Source organism: Mauremys mutica, chromosome 13 (genome assembly GCF_020497125.1).
Source record: "Mauremys mutica isolate MM-2020 ecotype Southern chromosome 13, ASM2049712v1, whole genome shotgun sequence".
In the NCBI taxonomy this organism is placed as follows: domain Eukaryota; kingdom Metazoa; phylum Chordata; order Testudines; family Geoemydidae; genus Mauremys; species Mauremys mutica.
In genome coordinates, this window is record NC_059084.1 from 31,946,764 (window position 1) to 31,970,624 (window position 23,861).

Here is a 23,861-nt window from a genome sequence, read left to right on the forward strand (position 1 = left end):
ATAGCTAACTTCCTGTACATATTCATGAAGTCCCTTAGTAACTATATAAAAGTTAATTGCACTAAATAGAAATTAATGATAAACCTGAGATTTTCATTCTTGTAGGTTCGTGATGTGCGGATGATCTCTGATAGAAATTCAAGACGTTCCAAGGGAATTGCTTATGTAGAATTTGTTGATGTTAGTTCAGTGCCTCTGGCAATAGGACTAACTGGACAGCGTGTTCTGGGAGTACCAATCATAGTACAAGCATCGCAAGTAAGTTGTGGTTGGTTGTATACTAGTACATAGAATTATGTAACATTTATACTGCAGCATATGATGCTTGACCAAGGTAATATACAAATTCTTCAAGCACCATTGATTTCAGTGAGACTTACTTAATTTGCAGAGATAACATATTCCATTTCATAATTGATTTCTCCGTATTTATGCAGATGTACTAATATTGTTACCGTTAATTATGTTAAGGGATAGCACAAATCACGCAAAAGGCCAGAGAATTCAAAGGGATGGCTGAATGCCATTCTTGTTTCACCTGTTTTATGATTGTGTAGCTGAAAATTGTGTTACAACTGAAACATTTCTGTAACCTTAACTGAAGTGGTTGCTTCAGTTTTAATAAATATTGCCAGGCACAGAAAACTGAGTCTAAATAAAACTAGACAAATCAATACAGAATGAAATGTAGAGGGTAGCTGAGGGAATTAAGGCTAAGAAGGGGAATGTTAACTGATTTATACAGTAGTACATACCCTATATGTAGAAGTCATGCATATTTAACAAGCAAATTGCATTCTATTCACTAGAGAAACCAGTAATCTACATGAATTCATTCATTCCATTTGAATCATATTTCTAGTTGCATAATTCTAATCAAGAGCATGGACTTTTCATAGCATTTAAGTAATTAAATGCTGCATTCAAGCCATTTTTACTGAGGGTTATAGAGCTTCTACTTTTTAGTGAGTTTACTAGGTTTAGTAGATTTTTTTTTTAATTTTTTTTTTTTAAACTTAAGCTCTTACAGACAATGGAAATTTTGTTTTCCCTAGGCAGAGAAAAACAGAGCAGCAGCAATGGCCAATAACCTACAAAAAGGCAGTGCTGGGCCCATGAGACTGTATGTAGGATCATTACACTTCAACATAACTGAAGATATGCTTCGTGGAATCTTTGAACCATTTGGTCGGGTGAGTTCTTATTGATGGTAGAGGTGTTATGAAGTGCATGTTGCGATTACTCTTATTTTAGATCCTGTTTCCTATAATAAATGCAAAGGACTGAAAGGGCATCCTGATTGAATATAAATTCCACATCTACAAAAATTGTTTTCTCTTCCTGTTCTCATATGTATGTGGGTGTTTATGAATCCAGTTAGGGGTTAAATATTCTGATTACATCTGAAAACAAATAAGGGATTTTGTATTAAAATTAAGATATTTTCAATAATACTCAACCATTTTTATTGAACAGGTAGGTGTGATGTGGAGAGCTGAGAATTCAGGGACTAACCTGTCAAGCTAAGATTAGGTGACACATTTTAATGTTTAAGGAATTCTGTGTACTTAAAAACTAGCTATGGTTTATCAGATCTTATGGTTGCCTCCCCTTTTGAGGCAAATGTTTCCCTTTGTGACCTTTTGGATCATGAGGTTGAAGAGGTAGTCAGAAAGATCTTTTGAGCTGTGGAATCTCAAATTGTTGCAACAATCTACCTCCTGTACATACCAAACAAGCCATTCAATAGCTCACGAATATCCAGTCAGCCACCTACTCCAGAGTTTCTAAAAGCTGTATACATAAATTTCTTCTGATGCTTTCTGTGTTGCAGCTAACAGCTTAAATGATGTAGTCTTGGGCTCCATTTGTATCCTTCATCCTGGCCCCAAGAGTTGTGTGTTCTCCCCTAAAAGGAAAAGATACAACTTTTCACTATGTAAACCTCCAGTAAGATACATGTCCAACAAAATCAAATACCAGCAGAAGTCATACTAAGACCAAGCTTTATCTCAACCAGAGAATCTTATTTGTGACTAACAATCTGTGACCTCCACACCCCGATCAGGCATCTGTCCGGGTAACCCTGGATGGCTTTTTGCCACTTTCCTCTCCCTCCTTAAACCCTCTTCTCCTCCACTTCCTGCTCCTTTCTACCTCTCTGCTCTGGATCTTGCTGACTTCTTCCAAAAGAAAATTTTAGAAATTTGATGGGACCTCCTGTCACTTCCATTTACTTCTCCTACCTTTTCTGAGATCTCCTCCCATTACCGCTTACAGCTCTCATCCTGTCTCCTGATCTTCCTTGCCACCATTTTCATCCCTACTCTCACCTTTCTTCTCTGATCCTTCCTCTTGTAGTACAAACATGCTTTAGTCTCTCCCACCATAAACTCACCTTTGATCACGTGTCTCGCCAGCTATCAACCAATCTTCCTTTTATGTAATCCTAAAACTGACCATGGCAGAAATCCCAAGGGAGGTGTAATAAATGAGATTTCACACACTTTTGAATTAACTGTTTCAAATTGAACATCTCTTCAGAGTAGTTTTTGTAATAGCAACCCTTATAACAAAATAACCCTTTATAGGAAAGGTTCTTGCTAATGCTGAGTAAATGAAATTTAAACAAATTATTGAAATTAACAAGTAAAATGTAGAATTTGAAATACAGAACTTGAAATTATGGGTACTCTGGGCAAAAAAAAGTCTTATTTTCATTGCATACTAGTTCATAACCATACCCTTACAGTTAAACTCCTTGTAATGTACACACATGGACTAAATCTTTGGATAACACTAAGCTAACTAGTGTATTTCATGGATTATATAATGAAACTGTTAAAATGTGTCCCTTTGCGCACACAAATTAAAGTTACAGATGGGCATGTGTATAATGATTCTTAGAGTGGTCTGCAATAATGTAGTATAGACTGAGTGCTATATTTTTTTTAAAAAGACCAAATGAATGTAATTTGCAATCCACTTCCATCTCTGCTTATCTGGCTTCTCAAAAATCATTTTTGTGTACTGCCTGTATTTACTACTTGGTGGGACACTTTACCCCTTAACTTCTGTCATAACTTGTCAAATGCCTATTAAATAAAATCTGAGTACATATATTCCTTTAAGTTACAGCCATGCTAAAAGAATATCCTTCAGAGAATTGCAAGAAATTGTTAATTGTGTTTGAAACCATGCTGTTTTATCCCGATCAAGATTTGGTAAGAGGAATAGTATAGGCCAGGAGGGGATAGGGATGAAGTCTTCAAGAAAGACTTAAGAAAATGGAATGTAGATTTAGATATGGTTTTTAAAATCATCCTCCTTTATACTCTCCTCCCCTCCCCCACCCCTTATGTATGCATAACTATCTAATACTTTATGGTTACAGATTTTTTTCCTCCAGAAATTCAGTAACTTGTGAAATTCTGTTCACTCTCCAAAATAGCAGCAGGCAAATATATGACTTCCAATGTTTATACTTCTTTTTTTAGTTGGCTCGGACTAGACTCTCACATGATTTTTATAATTTGATATATTATACAATATTGCAATTGCTAGTATCTGAGTTGATGTAACAATCAGCAATTGATGATGGCTGTGCTATCATAGTATGTGCTAAGACAGTGGTTCTCAAACTTTTGTAGTGATGACCCCTTTCACACAGCAAACTCCAGAGGGCGACCCCCCCACTTATAAATTAAAAACACTTTTTAAAATATTTAACACTGGAGGTGAAGCGGGGTTTTGGATGGAGGCTGACAGCTTGCGAACCCCTGAGCGGTCATGACCCCCAGTTTGAGAACCCCTGTGCTTAAGAGGTCACATCTGAGTGGAAGTCATTGGCTGTCTGAGGAGCCTAAAATAATCCATAAAGAATAAATTGAACATACCTGAGGCTGTTTGGTGCACTCAACAGAGGACCCTGCATGTCTCACTTTTAGTAAATTGCAAGTTACCTTTATGCTAATGCAGACACTTTTTTTTACTTAAACGCAGAGCTGGTAAAACTTCCAGCAACAGTTTTTTAAGCTCCATTATGGACCATGTGTTTATTCCAGCTGTTTTATGTTCTTGTATTGTTTGATATCTTGCGATGTATTTGGAAAAACTTGTGTGGGAATAGGCTAATTTGGACTGCTCATTTGACTTTATGGGATGTAATGTGTGATAGTCTTTTTTTTTTTTTTTTTCCATTTTTTAGATTGAAAGCATTCAGCTGATGATGGATAGTGAAACTGGACGCTCCAAAGGATATGGATTTATTACGGTAAGATTTTAACTTGTAATAGTTAGCAGAGTTGTGGGTTAGGTCGATGACCCAAAATCCAACTAATTGAACATGGGCATTCAGAGCCCTGGCAGAAACAAACCGCTCAGAGTCAGGGGTTTAAACTGAGATGAGAAGACTTCTTCAGATGGCTTCTATGTGATTGGTTACACAAAGCTCTTTTTTGTTTGATTGCTTTTCTCCAAGGATAAGCTAGCTCTTTGTGTTGCAGCTCCTTAAAGCACTCTTACAGCAACACAGGTGACTGTTAAGATTGTCTAAAGTGAATAAAGTATTTCTAACACTTGGGGCATGCAGCTATGTCTCTTTAGTCTGTTTGTCAATCCTGGATTGGTGGTCTTTGTGGCGATCACAGATGGATAATTAACAAATTGGAGATTAAGTACCCTATTTAAAAACAAAAAACCCTCACATATGACCAGTATTACCAAATACCCCAGTAAGCTATATCACCACCCCTTCAAGGAAAAGCTTGAGTGGAAATAGGCCATGCACAAAGTCCCGAAGGTCATCAGACTTGGGTTTTGTCAGAAGAATCAAATGGCAGGGATTAGGACTTTTTGAGGAGAGCAGCTTCTAGCCAGGCCCAGATGTTCAAACCTGGAAACTAAGATCAGGCATTTAAAATGACACAGCAGTATATGGTGGAAGGAAGAGCTTTCAGCTGTTAGTCGAGTTTATGGATTATTGTTCATGGAAACAAATGGGAGGAATCACCACAACCCTGTCACTGTTATATGTGCATGCTGTGGCTAACACCTGACTAAGTAGACATGCATGCTGCACTGCCTGAAGCTTTGTTTGGCCCATAACTACATGTAAAGCATGGTACAGTAATTGAGATCTCAAGACAAGGGCAAGACCCAAGAAAAATGACTTCATCGTAGTCTTGACAGCTCACTGGAGGAAAGCTGAAGCTATGGCCTTGATTTATGCTGGAATTTTTAATTTGTGGAATAGATGCCTAGAACACAAGATGAGCATTAAAAAATTGAATAGATATGCAGAAGTAAATATCCAGAGCTGAATATTATACTGTTTAGTAATATTATACTGTTTAGTAATTAACAGGGTTTGCTGTGCTTCCTGACCTCTGTCCAACAAAAAACCCATAAGTTGCTTCTTTAAAGTTAAAGGCATCTCAGATATATATTTTTACAGATAATATGTTTGATAGAAAGTACCTTGTGAACTTGCTAGACACTGACCATGTATAATTCTACAGTTCTCAGATTCAGAGTGTGCCAAAAAAGCATTGGAACAACTAAATGGATTTGAGCTAGCTGGCAGGCCAATGAAAGTAGGTCATGTAACAGAACGCACTGATGCTTCCAGTGCTAGTTCATTTTTGGACAGTGATGAACTGGAAAGGACTGGAATTGACTTGGGAACAACTGGTCGTCTACAGCTGATGGCAAGACTTGCAGAGGGTAAGTGTAGTAATATAGATTACATGTGAAAATATTGGCGTTAACTTAGTAGGAAGTATTTCACTTCCTTTAATGTTTGAGAACGCTAAGATTTCTTAAGCTTTCTATTCCTAGACCACTTACCAAGTGAAGAACTCAGACTAGTACTTTCTGTCATAGGTACTGGTTTGCAGATTCCCCCAGCTGCACAACAGGCTTTGCAGATGAGTGGATCTTTAGCATTTGGTGCTGTGGCAGGTAAGAATTTGATAATCTATTTTGGCATGTTATTTTTAGCATGTTTATAGCTTCAGGGAGGTGAAAATATTTTATCTTGTGACTTAACATGAAAACTGTAGTAGTTCACAGTAGGGCTCCCAGTCATGGTGAATGATTGAACTCTGCAAATCTACAAGCAAAGAGACGTATCACAAAGTATTCTTAATTTATTTTGACATGTTCAATTTGCGCTGTGTTTTGCAAATATACTGTAGCACGTTTACTAGTGCATTGTACAGATTAGATCAGCGGTTCTCAAAGCCGGTCCGCCGCTTGTTCAGGGAAAGCCCCTGGCGGGCCAGGCCAGTTAGTTTACCTGCCGCATTCACAGGTTAGGCCAATTGCGGCTCCCACTGGCCACGGTTCGCCGCTCCAGGCCAATGGGGGCTGCGGGAAGTGTGGCCAGCACATCCCTTGGCCTGCGCCGCTTCCTGCAGTCCCCATTGGCCTGGAGTGGCAAACTGCGGCCAGTGGGAGCCACGATCGGCCGAACCTGTGGACGCAGTAGGTAAACAAACCGGCCCGGCCCGCCAGGGGCTTTCCCTGAACAAGCGGCGGCCCTAGTTTGAGAACCACTGGATTAGATAATTCTTAGCAATCACTGCTTCTCTCAGATACAAAATTCCTGAGAGGAGTGGAGAAACAACTTTTTTTGTGCTGTTAGGCACTGATCAGTAGTATCTTGTTAATGTGGAATTACCATAGTCATGCTTTGACATTTCCTGTTCATGGATGTCAGTTGCAGGGTTTAAAGTCAACAAGTCCCAAACTGAGCTATCGATCTCTCTCATGGTGTACAATCATACCATCGTGCCACCTTCTCAAGTCTGTAACCTGGATGTCTTCGACTGACCTCTAGGTTTGCACATGCAAGTCTTGTGTGTTACGCTTCAGAGATCCAACCTTTCCTCTCCATTTGTGCATGTAAATCTCTCAACCACATGCTTCTTTCTTATGTCTTGACTTTTGCAACCTCCTCTTGTCTAGCATTGACTACTACAACCTTACCCTTGAAAAATCCATGCAAAACGTTTCCAAGGTCATCTTTCTGACTCATTGCTCTGGCCACATCAGCCCTCTTCAGGGCCCTCCACTATCTTCCCCTTTCAACTCCACATTATACACACACTTTTCTTTATCTTTAAGATTCTTCACAACTTAGTTTTGCCCTACCTAACTGATCTAGCAACTTACTGCAGTGGTGACATCTGCCTTTATTTCATCTACATTCCTGCCTTTTACCATCCAGTGAGTTTCTCCATCAAACATCTCCGTGCTTTTTCCCAAATAGCTCCTTGTTCATGGGGAAGACTCCCAGATAAGAGCTACTACTGTATCACCTTTCAACTCTCTCCTCCTCAAGATGCACTTTGGCTGTGATACCAAGAAAACCCTGGCTGCTGATCGTGGCTAAGCAGTTGAGGAACTGTGACTGTCCATTTCCCCCGTTACTTTTTCTATTCCCCATCTCTTATCTCCATTCTAGTTTCCCCCCCACCCAATCTGTCACCATTAAAATAGTTATATTAAAAAAGCAAAAAAATAACAAAACTGCCAATTGCCATCTTCTCTTACTTGCATAATACTCTATCCCTCAATCCTTTGTCTGTTTGTGTCCTTTGGATGGTCTCCTAAGTGGGGTGTGTACAGCTTCCAGCAGCAACGAGGACCTAATCTTCACTGGGCTTCGGGCAATTAACTGGTTTGTGAATCAGGGGACATTGTGAAGGGATGCCAGTGCAGTGAGAAGCTGTGTGAGGGATCACAAAGGGATTGGGACTTTGCAGTGGACACTAGGACATGGGGAGGAATAGTACAGATCAATCCTGATAGTTGTCATGTGAGTATCTTTGCTGATCTGTATTTATTTAGAAATCTGGGAATTTCTTGGTTTCTTTTCTTTCTTTAAAAAAAAAAAAGTGGTTCCATTGCGTTTACGATGAATGAAATTGCTAAAACTCAGGCAAAGCAGCCTTCGTTCACACAAGTGTCATAACAAAGCCAGCTACAATACACACACATCCTCAAATCTACTTACAGTCTAACTCTAATACATTTTTGTACATAAAAATGAGACTAATCGGTACATGGGCCTTGTGACAAAGTTCCTCTTCTACCTTGGTGGGTCCTGCGCTTATTGGCAGATTTGCTCGCCTCAGTGATCTTCCCCACAGTGTGGGTCAACTCTTCCTGTGTCTGATCAGGAGTTGGGAGGTTTGGGGGGAACCCGGGCTCACTCTCTACTCCGGGTTCCAGCCCAGGGCCCTGTGGATTGCAGCTGTCTATAGTACCTCCTGTAACAGCTGCATGACAGCTACAACTCCCTGGGCTACTTCCCCATGGCCTCCTGCAAACACCTTCTTTATCCTCACCACAGGACCTTCCTCCTGGTGTCTGATAACGCTTGTACTCCTTAGTCCTCCAGCAGCACACCCTCTCTCACTCAGCTCCTTGCACCTCTTGCTCCCAGCTCCTCACATGCACTTCCTCTCCTCTGGCTTCCCCCCATCTGCCTGGAATGAGCTCCTTTTTAAACCCAGGTGCCCTGATTAGCCTGCCTTGATTGGCTGCAGGTGTTCTAATCAGCCTGTCTGCCTTAATTGGTTCTAGCAAGTTCTTGATTACTCTAGTGCAGCCCCTGCTCTGGTCACTCAGGGAACAGAAAACTACTCACCCAGTGACCAGTATATTTGCCCTCTACCAGACTCCTGTACCCCACTGGTTTGGGTCTGTCACAGCCTATAGTGAATATCTGTATCGATGAGGGCAGACTATAGAGGAAATGAGTGCACTGTCTGGTTATATGTTGGAAGAGCAAATTAATCCAGAAAATGCTAGTCATATAAATCCCTCTCCTAGACCCCTGTGTTGAGTTCTGGTCACCTATTCCCAGACACCTATCGCAATTGACCAGTTTCATATACTGGACAAAAATAATTAGAGGTGTACAAAAACTGTCCCATGAGGAGATAATGAAGTGTCTGACTAGTCAACAAAATAAAACAAAATCTGAGATTTCATGTACCCTTCTCTGAAATGTTCATTCTCACGCATTTAAAGTATGACAATTCCCTGTGTGTGTTTTGTGTGAATTAATGGTAGATCTGGGCACGAGGAAGAAAGCTGGAAGTTATATTTACATCACTTGCAGCCCACAGTTTACCATTCCTGCTGATTTAAAGAGGTGTACATTGAACATCAAATTTAATCCTGGCAATGGCATTGTGCTCCTTAGTGATGCTTAAAGTCATGTTATCATTTCCCCCATTTGTAAATGCCTTGACGCTTACTTAGATATTTGCAAACTATTTTGAACTTGGAAAACACTAAAGTAATATTTCAGCATAGACTTCTGTTACAGGAAAAGGTTGCTAGCTGAAACTTCTGTTTGTATTTTTTAAAATGAAAATTGATAACCTCTATTGTTAAATTACATTGAAGATTTCAGCTAATGAAGATAAAACTATTAGTACAGAAATAGTTTGTATGTAATGCTTGTTAAAACTGCTCTCTCTACTATTTTGGTGTCCAAATTGTACTTTATCAAGAGGATAAGTAGAACAGATTATGGTAAAACAAGAGTGTGGACCAAAGAAGTTTCATGTTCGTCTTCCTCTCCATTAATTGAATATTACTTCTTTGGAGAATATTTATCTAGGTAGTTATAGGCCCTCCCAGTCATTAGTATCTGAGCACCTCCCATGTGATAAATTAGAAGGAACAAAGCTATCTTTCTTCTATCTGAAGAAGTATAAAGAAGTAGAGTGGGTGTGTTGTGTATCTGCATGAAGATCTTGCCCAACCTAGATTTAGGTGGGCAGTTAAGATCTAGTATTTAGTGTTCTTTTATTTAATTTTCTGTACATTCTTTTCTTTAGATTTGCAAACCAGACTTACCCAGCAGAATGAAGGTACAGTTGGATTTAACATGAACTGTTGGCAAATGGGTTTGAAAGTGTGGGTTCTTTGCACCAGAAGCACTTTACATCTGTGTATAAAGTTCTTCCAGCACCCCAGAAATGCTGTTTTATTGGTATCTATAGGGCCTTTAGAAAGCTAAAACTTAACCCTAGTATTCCTGACACCCCCTAAATCTTGCACTATTAAGAAAGACAACTCTTGTTAAACTGTATTTAATTACTTTTTTTTTTCTAGCTATATATCTTATAGGAAGTGGTTTAAAAAAGGGAACTGGGAGTTAGGATTCCTGGGTTCTATTCCCAGATTAGTCATGAATGTATTATGATTTTGGGCAAGTCACAAAACCCCACTATTCATCTGAAAACTTCCACAGACCTAGAAAGGGAGTTGTGCCTCAGAATGATAACCTGAACTTTTTATTCTTTTTTATGTTGAATAAAATGTAAATTTCAGTTAACTTAAAATAGCAACTTGTAATGGGGCAATTATTTAATTGGTTGTTATAAGTCAGCCACACTAAAAGTCTACTGATCGCTGGGTTTTATTCAAGCTGTGACGTAACCATTCCTAGCGCAGTACTGTAACATTCATTAACTTACAGGTTAAATGTTAATATCATCCCTTTTCACTATTCAGAAAAGCTTTCTAAACTGCTATTTAACCCTGTCTATCATACTGCAAATTTTGTATTTTTGCTACAGTTATAACTAGTTAAATATATTAATGAATTTTCAGAGTATTTTATTGCCTGTCCATGGTTCCATTATCACCATAAGTGTGAATGGTGCTGTTGTCTCTATATGGAGTTGCCTTTTGGTTTAGACATTAGACTGTCTCTTCTACTTAAAATTGAGCTGCAGGATGTGCAGTTCCCTGTTGGAATGCTTGGGACAGGCAAAGCTTTTCAGAGATATAAGGTTACTTGTGCTTTTTGTTTAAATTGGTTAATATAATCATGAATAACTGAATTTAGGCATAGATTTAATAGTTCTAAACTGCACTGGTTTTTAAATGGGACATTTCTGAGATTCTGTCTTCTGCATGCATTTCAGTGGCATGCTGCATTTTCTGTGTTCTAACATACATCAAATGTCAGTGAATTCCAGTTTGTTTTTAGAGAGACATAATCAGGTTTAAAAAAAAAATGTTATTGCTGTCTAAGCTTTTTACTTGCTGTTTCCTATAATACCTCAGAGGGGTAGATTCATTAAATACAGGAAAATGCTTGATTGTGAAACAAGAAATTATCTGGGAAGGCTTGAAAGTATAGTACAAGAACCTACTTTTAACTCAGGTTTTGAAATTGATTGGTTTCAAGTTAACTGCATCTCCTTCAGACGCTTTGTTTTGATTTCTTGTGAGTTGGTGTAGTAATTACAATTATATTCAGAAGTGTTGGTTTTTTAGTTAGAGCACAAGGCTAGGAGTAGATATGTCTGGGTTCCAAGTTTGTCTGGGTACGTTAGTCAGAGTGGCTCCCAAGAATTATTTTAACAAATCTCTTACCATCAGGTAAGAGTAAGTTGGTTTTGATTTTGTGGGAGGAGTTTATCAAGAACTGTGGTTCTGAACACAGTGAATTCTATTTCCATTTCTGCCATAGATTTCTTGGCTAATCTTAGGCATGTAACTTCACTTCTCTATGCCTTTGATTTCTGCACCTGATTAAAAATATTAATGTTGTAACTGAATATGATAAAAACAGGTTGGACAAACATCTGTCAGGGATGTTCTATGTTTAGTTGGTCCTGCCAAAGCGCAGGGGACTGGACTGGACTTGGAGACTTTTGGAGGTCGCTTCCAGTCCTGTGGTTCTATGATTTTGAAGTACAGACAGAAAAAGCCTTACTTATAAATTTAATTACATGTAAAAGACTTTTTTCTTCCATGACAGAAAAACTTGTCGCTTTCTCTCTAAATAGTTCTGGCTGCAGCTGCTTCTGTACAACCACTTGCAACACAATGCTTCCAGCTTTCCAATATGTTTAACCCTCAAACGTAAGTTACCTGCTGTCTTATTTCCATTTATAACACATTTGTTTCTGACTTTAGTGGGATTAGTGTGAAAATTAGTTTTTTTTTATAGGTGTCGTCTTGTTTTTGTTCAGAAGTTCTCACTTTTGAATTTTTCCTTTTGCAGTGAAGAAGAAGCTGGCTGGGATACAGAAATTAAGGATGATGTTATTGAGGAATGTAACAAACATGGAGGAGTTATCCACATTTATGTAGACAAAAATTCAGCTCAGGTACGTTTTGTGAGAGGTATTAAACAAATTTTAGAACCTCTTTTCAAGTTGTCACTGTCAGAGCTGTTTTGCAAGTGTTAGACTTGTGTTGACATGAATAGAAATGTCTTAATTTAAAAAAATCTTCTGAGTTGCTGAATGCAGCTGAGCAAGAGTCACTCCAGCAATTATTTTAATTATCTACTTGTGTAAATTGATGGGCAATTTTCTGTAGCTACAAGACTTCTCACTCAGAGTTTACCATGTTCTTGTGGATCTACAAAACAGTCAAAATATTGCAGAAATGCATATTTGGGCTGTAATGAGAACCCCTCTACCACGTAGTTTTAGTTTGTTTCAGACTGGTAATATTTATTGTGAGTTCATTGAATAGCATACTCCAGTCTGTAATCTACCTGAAAAATACACTAACACCATGGGGTAAAATTCTTTAGCAATACAGAAACTGTTGTCTCCTTTGTGGACTGTGGAGTGTCCCTGGCTGGTGAAAATCAGTGGGGATGATGTGCCTTCTGTATGGAAACAGTGGGCTAATGCCTTCTCCTTGAGGAAGGATGTTCTCTCTACATAAGTGCTCAGGGGTTCATTTGTTGCTTGAAAAACCCTTCCCTTGATATGGGGATGTTGGCTGACTATTCAACCAATCTCTGCTCCTTTTAGGAGGAGGAGAAACGTTATTGAAGATAGTGACTGGACAGCTCCAAGCATAACTTAATCTAGTTGGATTCTAACAACATAATTTAAAGATGAACTGAATTATGTCAGTGAAACAGCCTGGGTTAATGTAGCTGATATTAGTGCAGGACACTCCACAATTTTTGTACCCGTATATGCCAGTGAAGCTGCTGTCCGGTAGGGTGAGGGGAAGTCTACTCAGATGTTACTGAATAACTTTGGAGGAGGGGGGATTAAAAGGCAGTAGTGTGCACTTTATCCCCAAACACAACAACTTTGTCATTGATGATTGTTTCAGTAGAGTTGAGGGAAACCTCTTGGGAGGTACGGGGAAACAAAATTCTGCAGCCTCACCAAAAAAAAAAAAAAAAAAAAAGATAAGACAGCCTTTTCGTGGAATTACATTCCAGAATTCAAACTATCACCTTCAAAAAAAAAACTTGCCCATACCATTGTGAAGAGAATATTCTAAAGTGAACAGAACGTGAACTGATGCAGTGGGGTCTGCCTGACTTTGCAAACAGCTTAAAACAAAGACTTTTAGGGAAATGTGAACTGAGTATTCATCACAGGTTCCTGTTCTTGCAGATATTACTGCACAGATCACAAGCTAGAACCCTCTGAGGAAGGCCAACCTTAGGAGGACCTCCGTCCCCCATTGCCTCAAGCTACTCAGCATGCTATGTGAGACTATGTAAAGGGGTGTGGACACCTGCATTTTACTTCCAGTTGCAGAAACAGGAAGGCTTTTACCATTTAGTTTAGTCACTAATTTAGCTTACTTAATGGTGTGGGATTCAAAGATTGTTCTGTTTCAGATCCTCCGTGGCCCATGCTTGAATTGTCTGGGTGAAGGTCGTCATCTGGGCTTCTTTTCTCTCCCCATTTGGGATTCAGGCTCTGAGAAAAAAGCATGAGTTTAAATTCCATTCCGTCCTGATGGCGGAAGCCCTGAAATCTTCCAGAATGGGTCTGGAGTCTGGCCCAATTCCATAGCCTCACTTTCAAATGCAAGGAAGATGGACTACAGTGTTGAGAAGGCCTTGATAGCTTGGGCCAAATACAGTCTCGGATTTGATTCTGAGGCACTCTTTCCCCCTCTCAGTATAGAGGAAAAGAAAATAGCACCATTGTTCCCCAGGACCTCTGCCTCCCAGACCAGAGATAGCAACATTACATCCTCAGGTTTCAAGATCACAAACTCCATGATGCCAAGAAGAAAGCATTGTGACCAGCACTGAGGGAAATCCCACATGCTGAAGCCCAAGTTGATATGTAGCTCACACTCCCCAGCACACGGGTTCTTGGTTCTGGCACATGAGGGTATTGAATTGAGGCTGTTCTGTCTTTGTGCCAGCCTATGTGCAACGCCCCAGGGTCAAGACTCAATCCAATCCCCTCGTGCTCCACAGCAGGCACTAAGTCTAGTCCCATTCCCAAACTACTGGTCTTTGGTGGCAGTGTTGCAGATGAGTCCTGTGTCTTGCCACGGGTAATCTGCATATGCCCAAAGTCATAGCCCTTCCTGTCTGTCAGTAACAGAACTAAAACATGTGGTTCCGCTGGTACCACAGGTTAACATTTGGCATTCTTTGTGCTGACTCATTCTGAAGTGCTTGGGACCCCACCTACTATAATTAAGGCTGCAAGTCTGTCACGGAAGTCATGGATTTTGTGATTTTCTGGGACCTCCGTGACTTCTGCAGCGGCCGTTGCGGCTGGCCTGGGGGCTGCCAGAACAGCTTGGGCAGCCCTCAGGCCAGCCGCGCCGACGGCTGCTGGGGCAGTCTTGGGCTACCATGCCCCTCTCCCACCACCAGCAGCAGGAGTTTGGGTGTGGGAGGGGGCTCAGTGCTGAGGCAGCGGGTTGGGGTGTGGGAGGAGTGAGGACTCTGGATGGAGCTTACCTAGGTGGAGGCCTGGTCAGGTGGCTCTGCATGTTCCTTTTGCATGCAGGCACCACCTCCACAACTCCCATTGGCTGTTGTTCCCGACCAGTGGGAGCTATGGAGCAGGCGCGTGGGGCGGGGGCAGTGCGCAGAGCTCCTCTGCCTGAGCCTCCACCTAGGGCCCGCAGGGACATATTGGCTGCTTCCGAGAGCCAGGTAGGGAGCCTGCAAGCCCTGCCTGCCACCCAGAAGCAGCGGGGGTGCTGGGCCACACGCTGCTCTCACCCATGGTGCCCCCCAGAGCGCCCTTCCCCCCTTCTCTCCCCCCCCCCCTAAAGTTTTAGTAAGGGGTATATAGTACAAGTCATGGACAGGTCAAGGGCCATGAATTTTTGTTTATGGCCCGTGACCTGTCCACATCTTTTACTAAAAATACCTCGGACTAAAATGTAGACTTAGTTATAATCCAAACCTGACAATCAAGTCAGAATCTCTGTGAAGTTTCACATGGCCTGGCAACTTCCTTGGAAAGTCTAAAATGCCTTCCTACGTGTGCTAGGAAAAGTAGTGCAAATACAGAGACAGGCTACACTACCAGCCATGCAGTAATTTCACCTCACTGACCAGGTCTCACAGTGTTCATGAAATTATTACATCTCTCTATTCTCGGATTATTACATGGCATTTCTGTGTCCATCACGTTCCTTTTCTTGTGCTCTGCAGCAGAACAGAACCAAATTCCATACAGTGCTAATTTATTCTGTCACTGTGAAATACCCTTCATAACCATCCTTGCTCAGCTATGGCACATAGATGAAAATACTCCAATGTAAAATCCATTGCTTATTTCTGAGGATGAGTTTTCCCTAAGTTCTCAAGATGGCCCAGCTCTTCTTCCCGGGTTTTGGCTCCTGTCATTGTCTAGCCCCACTCAGAATATTCTTTCCTGGCTTCTGGCCTTGGACTGCTGCATTGTTCTCCAGGCAGCCTAGTTTACCAGACTCTCTCTGATTCCTGCGGCTTGGCTCCAGTGCATCCCTCTTGTGGAGAAAGCTTGAAAGCAAGAAGCCGCTATAGGCAGATCATTAACCATTGAAACAAACTGCCCAGGAAGATGGTGGATTCTCTGTCCTTTGAAATTTCCCTATGGAATATGCTGTAGTTCCACATGTGGTGGTTAGACTTAAATTACTAGATGAGATTCTCTGGCTTGTGTTATGCAGGTGATCAGATTATCATAATAATCTCTTCTGGTGTTTAATATATGCATTATGCAGTCAAGGAATAAACACGGCCTTGATTCCTCACTCAGATACTATGGTGAGGAGCATGTTATAAACATATGTAGCAGGAATGGGCAGCTTTAAATCCACTAAAACCCTTTGGCAGGCCATACGTCGTTTTAAGAGGCTAATATTGCATAACAAATATTGCATTTGGTACAATACAGCATGTTAACCTACAGTAAACCATATATTAAGAGTGTAAAACTGAAGTGTTCTTAAATATAACAGCCCCTTACAGCACTCTTCAATCCAAAAGTTTAAACATAAATATTTCACTAACATTTCTTCCAGTGTGCAGAAAAGTTGGGGTTTAATAAATGAAAATAATGGGAAATAAATTCTTAACATTTTTTTTCTCTGCTGCTCCCAGACTTTGCCTCCACTCTGTAGTAGTCACGGGCTCCACTATGTGAGGCAGAGCCCACATGCTGTGTCACGTGGGGAGGGATAGCTCAGTGGTTTGAGCATTGGCCTGCTAAACCCAGGGTTGTGAGTTCAATCCTTGAGGGGGCCATTTAGAGATCTGGGGCAAAAATCTGTCTGGGGATTTGTCCTGCTTTGAGCAGAGGGTTGGACTAGATGACCTCCTGAGGTCACTTTCAACCCTGATATTCTATGATTCTGTGCTACTCAAATTTGGCCCGTCCATCATGCCAGCAGTGAAGGCACTCTGCCATCAAGCCACCCAGCTCTGGTTATTAACTCTCTACTGGCAGAGCTGTGCCTGCCCAAGGCTGGGGTGGAGGGGGATTGTTCACAATTTGGCTGTGGGAGCTGGGAGCCAATGGCAAGGCAGTAACCAGAGCTGGGTGAGGTAGGGTGGTGCCCTTCCCCTATGTGAATGGCAGAGGTGGTGGTTAGGCCAATGAGTGTCATTGCGACTGAGCTTATGGGCTCCTGGTCTGTTCCCCATTGATGTAGGCTCTGGTTTTGTCCCATGCCACCCAGCTCTAGTTTCTTCCTCCCATTGGCGGAGGTGTGCCCTGCCACTGCTGGTGTGGAGGTTTGGCCAGAAGCTGATTGGCTGTCAGCTCTCAAATAATCAGCTGATGGGAATGCAGTAACTGGAGCTAGGTGGGGTGAGGTGGAGTTGGAGTCTGTGTTAGGAAAGTGGAACCAAGTAGAACAGTCTGAGGCGTTAGCAGCTTCACTAAAACTGTGTCCTCAGTAACCAGCTCTTAAAACAAAATAATAATTCTGGGACTGTGACCCTGCCTATGGACAGGCCAAATAAAATATTCTGGCAAGCTGGTTGTGGCCCCCAGGCCACATTGATGATCTCAGCTATGTAGAATAGATTATATGGCAGCAGAGAACTGGCTGGAATCCCTTATCTGTTTCCAGACTTTCCAGCACTGGGTTTTTTGAAGTTGTATTTTTTTAAAGTATTGTACTTTTTTTTATATTGGCTGGACTAGTGTGTAATTTTATAAGTAGAAAACTTCATCCATGGTTAATGCAAATAAGACTCTAGTCTACCCTATTCACCCCACCTCCAAAGCCTTCCTGGGACCCTTGCACTTCTTCCTAGTCTTTCATCCCCATTTTTTGCTAGTCTAAAATTAGGCACCTACATCTGTGAAGAAGTGCTTATATTAGCAGCCTCACTTTTCGAAGCACTGAGCTCCCATGAAGCTCTGATGTGATTAGGAGCTGTGGGTGAAAATCCAACCATGTACTTATATAAGAACACAGTGGCCATACTGGGTCAGACTAATGGTCTATCTAGCCCAGTATTCTGTCTTCTGACAGCAGCTGGTGCCAGATTTTTCAGAGGGAATGAATAGAACAGGGCAATTGAAAGATCCATCCCCTTTTGTCCATGCCCAGCTTCAGAGGTTTAGGGACACCCAGAGCGTAGGATTGTGTCCCTGACAACCTTAGGTCCATCAGTAGCTATTAGCCAATCCTCCATGAACTTACTATTTTTTTTAAACCAACACTACATCCCCACAGGTTAACTTAAAGCATTATCCTTGAAATGTTGGCCGTAATTTGTAGAACTTAGTGATTATCCTGAAGCAGGGGTTGTCTGGCTCTTAAACTGTGTACTCTGAGAAGTAACTGAAAAGGGTTAGGCAACTTCTTAAAAATTTGAAGTAAAAAGCTTTATGCAAAGGCCACAGCTAGTGTATTGTTATATGCTACTTCCTGTTGCTTTGAGTACTGCCTGGTCTCGATCCTTCTTTGGGAGTTACTGTATCTTCATGCTGAAGAGGTGTTATAATCTGGTAGTGCATGTCTACAATGAACTGTATCAATTATTTTAGCTTTTATTTTGTGCTAGTTCTAAATTAGCAGTTAACATTCTTCTTGAAGTGTTTACTCATGTCAGTTCCATTTTAGGTGTATGCGCGCCCACGTGCACAGTTGTCAGAGACAGTTGTCGGCTGTGGCACCCTCTGGAGTGCCACACTTATGCATTGGTATATCAGGCACCGCTGGCCCTATGCCCTCTCCGTTCCTTCTTACCGCCCAAGGAGTGCCTCTTTCCCTTGCTTTGCAAGAGGTCATTGGGTTTTCTCCTACTTGATCTCTGCACTATAGCTGTAAATAGTTTAGTTTAGTAAGTAGTTAAGTGTTTTAGTTAGTTAGGAGCCTGGCGGGGACATGCCCAGGTGTCTGGGTTTTAAGCCCTGCTCTGACCTGCATGGCAGCTGTTTGAAGTGCCATGGGGAATCTCACTTAAAAGAAAAGTGTCGCATCTGTAAGAACTTTTGTCCCAAGACACAGAACGCTTGAGGGTCCTCAACATTCACTTGAGGGTCCTCTTCATGGAGGCTGATCTTTGCACAGCCTTGAAGCTGGCACGGCCGGATGCAGCACCCATTACTTTGGCTATGGCATGTAGCGCACCTGCATCACCAGGCTCTTCCTGGCACTCTTCCCCTTTGCCAGTGCCCAAGAAGAAGGCAAAGAAGAGGGACTTGACACCGAACAAGCCGGATTAAGGGGCATTGGGCAAAGAAACCTGCTTGGGCCGCCTGCCCACCCACACTGGAGCCACAAGGGGGCTTTGCCCTGGTGAGTACTATCCCCGTAAGGGACCTGCCACCAACTCCAGGGAGTGGTAGGGGACCCAGGCTGATGGCACAGTCAGTGCCCGCTCAGCTCCTGGTGCCTGGAGAGCAACAAGTGTTCTCGCTGTTGCCACATGCAGCGATGGACCTGGCTAAGGCTCCCCACAAGGGCAGGCTTATTGTGAGGGCCTCCCAGAAGGCAAGCGAGCGCTGCAGAGCCCTGTGTCGCAATACCATTGATCTCCACGTCGACCCAAGTCATCAGTTCGCTTCTACAGGTCTCTGGCATCACGTTCCTGGTCTCCGCCCTCACACTGGAACTCACCTAGAGAGAGAGACTGATCATCTTAGTGTCGACCCTCACCAAGACCTCGGGGATGCTCCCCAACTTGGCGCTGCTCCCCTTACTCCTGACACTGGTCAGACCATTCCAGGCACTGGTCACCCGTGGTGGTAGTTAACCGCCAGACCCTGGCCTTGACGATCCCACCATGGTCTCTGGAGGAAGAGGACTTCTCTGGCACAGAGAGAGAGTTCAGCCCCTCACCTACACAGCATTGTGACTGGGCTCTGGAAGGTGCATCTGCTGTGGTGATGCAGACCTGGCAGCAGGGCCAGTGGCCGACACAATGGCCCTATTGGAACCCCTTCGGCATATCCATTATACCGATGTCCCAGTCCCACCAGTCCTCAGTCGCTGCATCTGACAAACCACAGTCAGCACCAGGCTTGGTGCAGGATGCACCAGTGGGCGTTGCGGTGGAGGAACGGATGCCCAACCTGAGACCTCTTTTCCCAGCGAGTAAAGACTCCTCAGGTCCTCCCCCGGTAGTCCAGTCATCCTCCTCTCCAGACATGGCCGGGCCTTCCTGGGCTAGCCCTCTGGATGACTTCAGAGAGCATCAAGCGCTGCTCTGCCAACTTGGGCCTTAAGGCGAAGGAAATGGTGGAGCAGTTGTACGCGTTATTCAGTGTGCTCTTTGCGTCCACCCCTGGTGCACGAAGGGGTCCTGAATATTGCCAAGACCATCTGGCAAACCCTGTTCTCCATCCCACCCACTTCCAAGAGGGCGGAAAAGAAGTATTTTGCCCCACAAAACGATTTTGAATACTTAATCACCCACCTGTGGTCGTGTCAGCAGCCAACAAAAAGGACAACCAGGGACTGGCCAGTTCCACCCCCAAAAATAAGGAGGCCAAGAAACTAGACCTTTTTGGATGCAAAATTTATTCCATGGCCAGTCTCCAGTTCCGGGTGGAAAACTACCAGGCCCTTTTGAGGCATTATAATTTTAACTTGTGGAACTCCCTTTTCAAGTTTAAGGACTTCATGTCCCAGGAGGCAGCCCAAGAGTTAGAGGTTCTGGTGGACTGTCCCAGGAGATGCAAGCCTCTATTCAGGACCTCCAGTTTCATGGACTTGGGCTGTTCTCTGACCAAACAGACACAAGGCTGCGCAGTCTAAAGGACATTTGGGCCACTCCCGTTGCTAGGGCAGTGGTAGCCTCAGCAGGGACCTGCAAGGAGAAGGGACACTGGTTTTAGTTGCTGCCACCCTTCATCCTCCCACTCACCGGCGCAGCCTGGCCCAGCAAGACACCACAGGGGCCAGAAGCGGTTGTTTTGAGGGAGCGCTCAAGAGCTCAGTCAGCTCCCCAGATCTCCCGCCTTTATCTCAACTATCTCCAGCCCTTCTGTTCAGCCTAGTCAAGGGTCACCTTGGACTGTTGGGTGTTAGACTTCATGTCATCAGTCTACACCCTTCAATTTTTGGCCACTCCTCCCTTCCCTGTCTCTCTTCAGCAACACTTCTCATGAGCAACTCCTCATTCAGGAGGTAAACAACCTACTGCAATTGGGGGTGGTATAGGAGGTCCCTCAGGAACTGAGGGGGAAGGGGATCTACTCCCACTATTTCCTGATCCAGAAGGCAAAGGGGGGGAGAGTCTCATTCTGGATCTGCGATAGCTTAATACCTCAAAAAGTTAAAATTTCACATGGTATCCCTGGCCTCCATCATTCCTTCCCTAGATTTGGGAGACAGGGACGCTTATTTCCATATCTCTTATCTTCCCAGGATGCAGGCAGTTCCTTCCCTTCATGGTGGGCCAGCACCATTTCCAATTGCGGTGCTCCCCTTTGGCCTATCCTTGGCCCTGCGGGTCTTTACAAAATGCATGGTCCGTGTAGCTGCTTACCTAAGGTGCCAGGAGGTCCAGGTCTATCCTTATCTTGATGATTGGCTCATTAAGGGCAAATCACGGGATCACATGCAGAGCAGCCTTGGTCTGGTGCGAGCCACATGTTGCAACTTGAGCCTGTTAGTGAATTAAAGAAGTCAACCCTTGTACCAGTGCAACGGATAGAGTTCATCGGGGTGGTTCTTGACTCCACGTGGGCAAGGGCATTCCTTCCAGAGTCCCACTTCTGAGCCATGTCAGATGTAATCTCCCATGTGAGGGGATAATATGTTCACCACTGCCCGCACCAGCCTAAGGTTGTTAGGTCATATGGAAGCCTGTACTTATGTGGTGTCCTGCCTGGCTCTATCTGCGCCTGCTGCAGGCGTGGTTGGCATCGGTCTACATCCCCAGCAGGCACGACCTGGACCTGGTAATCAAGGTGCTGGACCACATTCGGGCATCTCTGGCGTGGAGGCTGGACCCCGCATCAGTCTTGTAGGGAGTTCCCTTCGTGGCCCCACACCCATCATTGACTCTGGTGTCCGATGCCTCGGACCTAGGATGGGGAGCCCACCTGGGAGGGCTCAGTACACAAGGCTACTGGTTGGGGAGGCCTACCGTTCATTCCACAAATGTCAGGGAGCTCAGGGTGGTTCGTCAGGCTTTTCGGTCCCAGTTGCAAGGCAAGGTGGTTCAAGTCCTGACTGACAACATCTCCACAATGTTTTATATCAACAAACAAGGCAGAGCCAGGTCGTCAGCCCTTTGCCAGGAAGCCCTCCGGCTCTGGGACTTCTGTGTGCAGCATGCCATTCATCTTGTGAAGTGCACCTGAACCAGGAACTTTTTGGCAGATTGCCTCTGCAGAATCTTCTCATCTCGCCACAAGTTCTCTCTCCACCCCAGTGTGATCAATCAGATCTTCCAGAAGTGGAGGTTTCCTGTTTGCGACTTGCCAGAACAGGAAGTGCCACCTGTTCTGCTTGTTCCGGGGGATCAACAGGGACTCCCTGTCAGATGCCTTTCTACTGTTGTGGTCTGGAGCTCTGATGTAGGCTTTCCCACTGGTGCCGGTGTTCCACAAGGTCCTCATTAAGGTCAAGCAGGACAAGACCAAGGTCATCCTGATTGCCCCGGCTTGGCGTCACCAGTACTGGTTCAGCACACTTATGGACGTGTTGGTGTAGTCTCCAATGGCGCTGTCCGGATTTTATAAGTCTGAGGAGGAGCATAGGTTGCACTCCCTGGATGTCAGGACTACGCTAGCCTTCTTACAGTTTGGTCCTTTCAGTGTAGAACATAAGAATGGCCATACTAGGTCAGACCAAAGGTCCATCTAGCCCAGTATCCTGTCTTCTGTCAGTGGCCAATGCCAGGTGCCCCAGAGGGAATGAACAAGTAATCATCAAGTGAACCATTCCCTGTTGCTCATTCCCAGCTTCTGGCAAACAGAGGCTAGGGACACCATCCCTGCCCATCCTGGCTAATAGCCATCAATGGACCTATCCTCTATTAATTCATCTAGTTATTTTTAACCCTGTTATAGTTTTGGCCTTCACAACATCCTCTGGCAAGGAGTTCCATAGGTTGACTGTGCGTTGTGTGAAGAAATACTTCCTTTTGTTTCCGTTTTGCAAGTCGACGCAGTTTGTCGTGGTGGCAGATAGGATGAGAGGTCGTCCGGTGTCCACCCAGAGAATTTCATCTTGGATCACCGCCTGCATCCATTTCTGCTATGATCAGGCGAAGGCGCCTCTGCCGGCGATTCACTGTTCACTCAACTAGAGCGCAAGCCTCGTCAGCGGCCTTCCTGGCCCAAGTGCCCATGCAAGATATCTGCAGAGCTGCTACCTGGTCGTCCATTCACATGTTCACATCTCACTACACGCTTACCCAACAAGCTCGAGATGATGCTGGCTTCACTAGAGCAGTACTGAAAGCCACAAGACTGTGAACTCCAAGCCCACTTCCATGTATACTGCTTGAGTCACCTAGAATGGAATCGACATGAGCAAGCACTTGAAGAAGAAAAAACGGCTACCCACCTTTTTCGTAACTGTTGTTCTTCGAGATGTTGCTCATGTCCATTCTATTCCCCGCCCTCCTGCCCTGCCCCTCTGTTGGAGTTGCCTGCAAGAAGGAATTGAGAGGGCATACGGCTGCTGGCGCCTGATATACCAACGCGTGAACGCAGCACAGCTGACACTGAGGATACTGGTAAGGCAAAAGTGTCCAACAACTGTGTACGTGGGCACGCACCCACCTAGAATGGAATGCACATATGAGCAATTCATCTCAAAGAACAGTTACAAAAAAGGTGGGTAACCGTTTTTCCCAAGAATTAAGAATATCCTTGCTGACACTGATGTTGCTAATTCTCCAATAGGTGTGTGGGAGGTTCCTTTAAACATACATGGTGAAAAACCAATGTAATTGGGGGGTGGAGGGGGAGTTGTCATGCACCTCAGAGACTAACACTGCTTTATTTATTTATTTATTTTATTTTAGGGCAATGTGTATGTCAAATGCCCTTCAATCGCTGCTGCCATTGCAGCTGTCAATGCATTGCATGGAAGGTGGTTCGCAGGTGAGTAAAGGCTGCTAAAAGACCTGACTTCTCATTATAGACTCAAGACATTAAAAACATCTTTTTATCTTT

At 43.6% G+C, this 23,861-nt stretch overlaps 1 protein-coding gene across 2 annotated transcripts in view; it reads left to right on the plus strand.

Moving 5' to 3' along the window:
- The window catches only part of RBM39 (RNA binding motif protein 39), a 48,611-nt gene that overhangs the window by 23,731 nt on the left and 1,019 nt on the right, over window positions 1–23,861 (plus strand). For both annotated transcript variants that reach the window (XM_044985114.1, XM_044985113.1), the window contains exons 8-16: window positions 106–258; window positions 1,056–1,193; window positions 4,208–4,273; window positions 5,520–5,724; window positions 5,884–5,961; window positions 9,861–9,893; window positions 11,826–11,901; window positions 12,044–12,149; window positions 23,711–23,789. In XM_044985114.1, coding sequence (XP_044841049.1) covers window positions 106–258; window positions 1,056–1,193; window positions 4,208–4,273; window positions 5,520–5,724; window positions 5,884–5,961; window positions 9,861–9,893; window positions 11,826–11,901; window positions 12,044–12,149; window positions 23,711–23,789 — 934 coding nt within the window. The remainder of the gene's footprint in view (window positions 1–105; window positions 259–1,055; window positions 1,194–4,207; window positions 4,274–5,519; window positions 5,725–5,883; window positions 5,962–9,860; window positions 9,894–11,825; window positions 11,902–12,043; window positions 12,150–23,710; window positions 23,790–23,861) is intronic.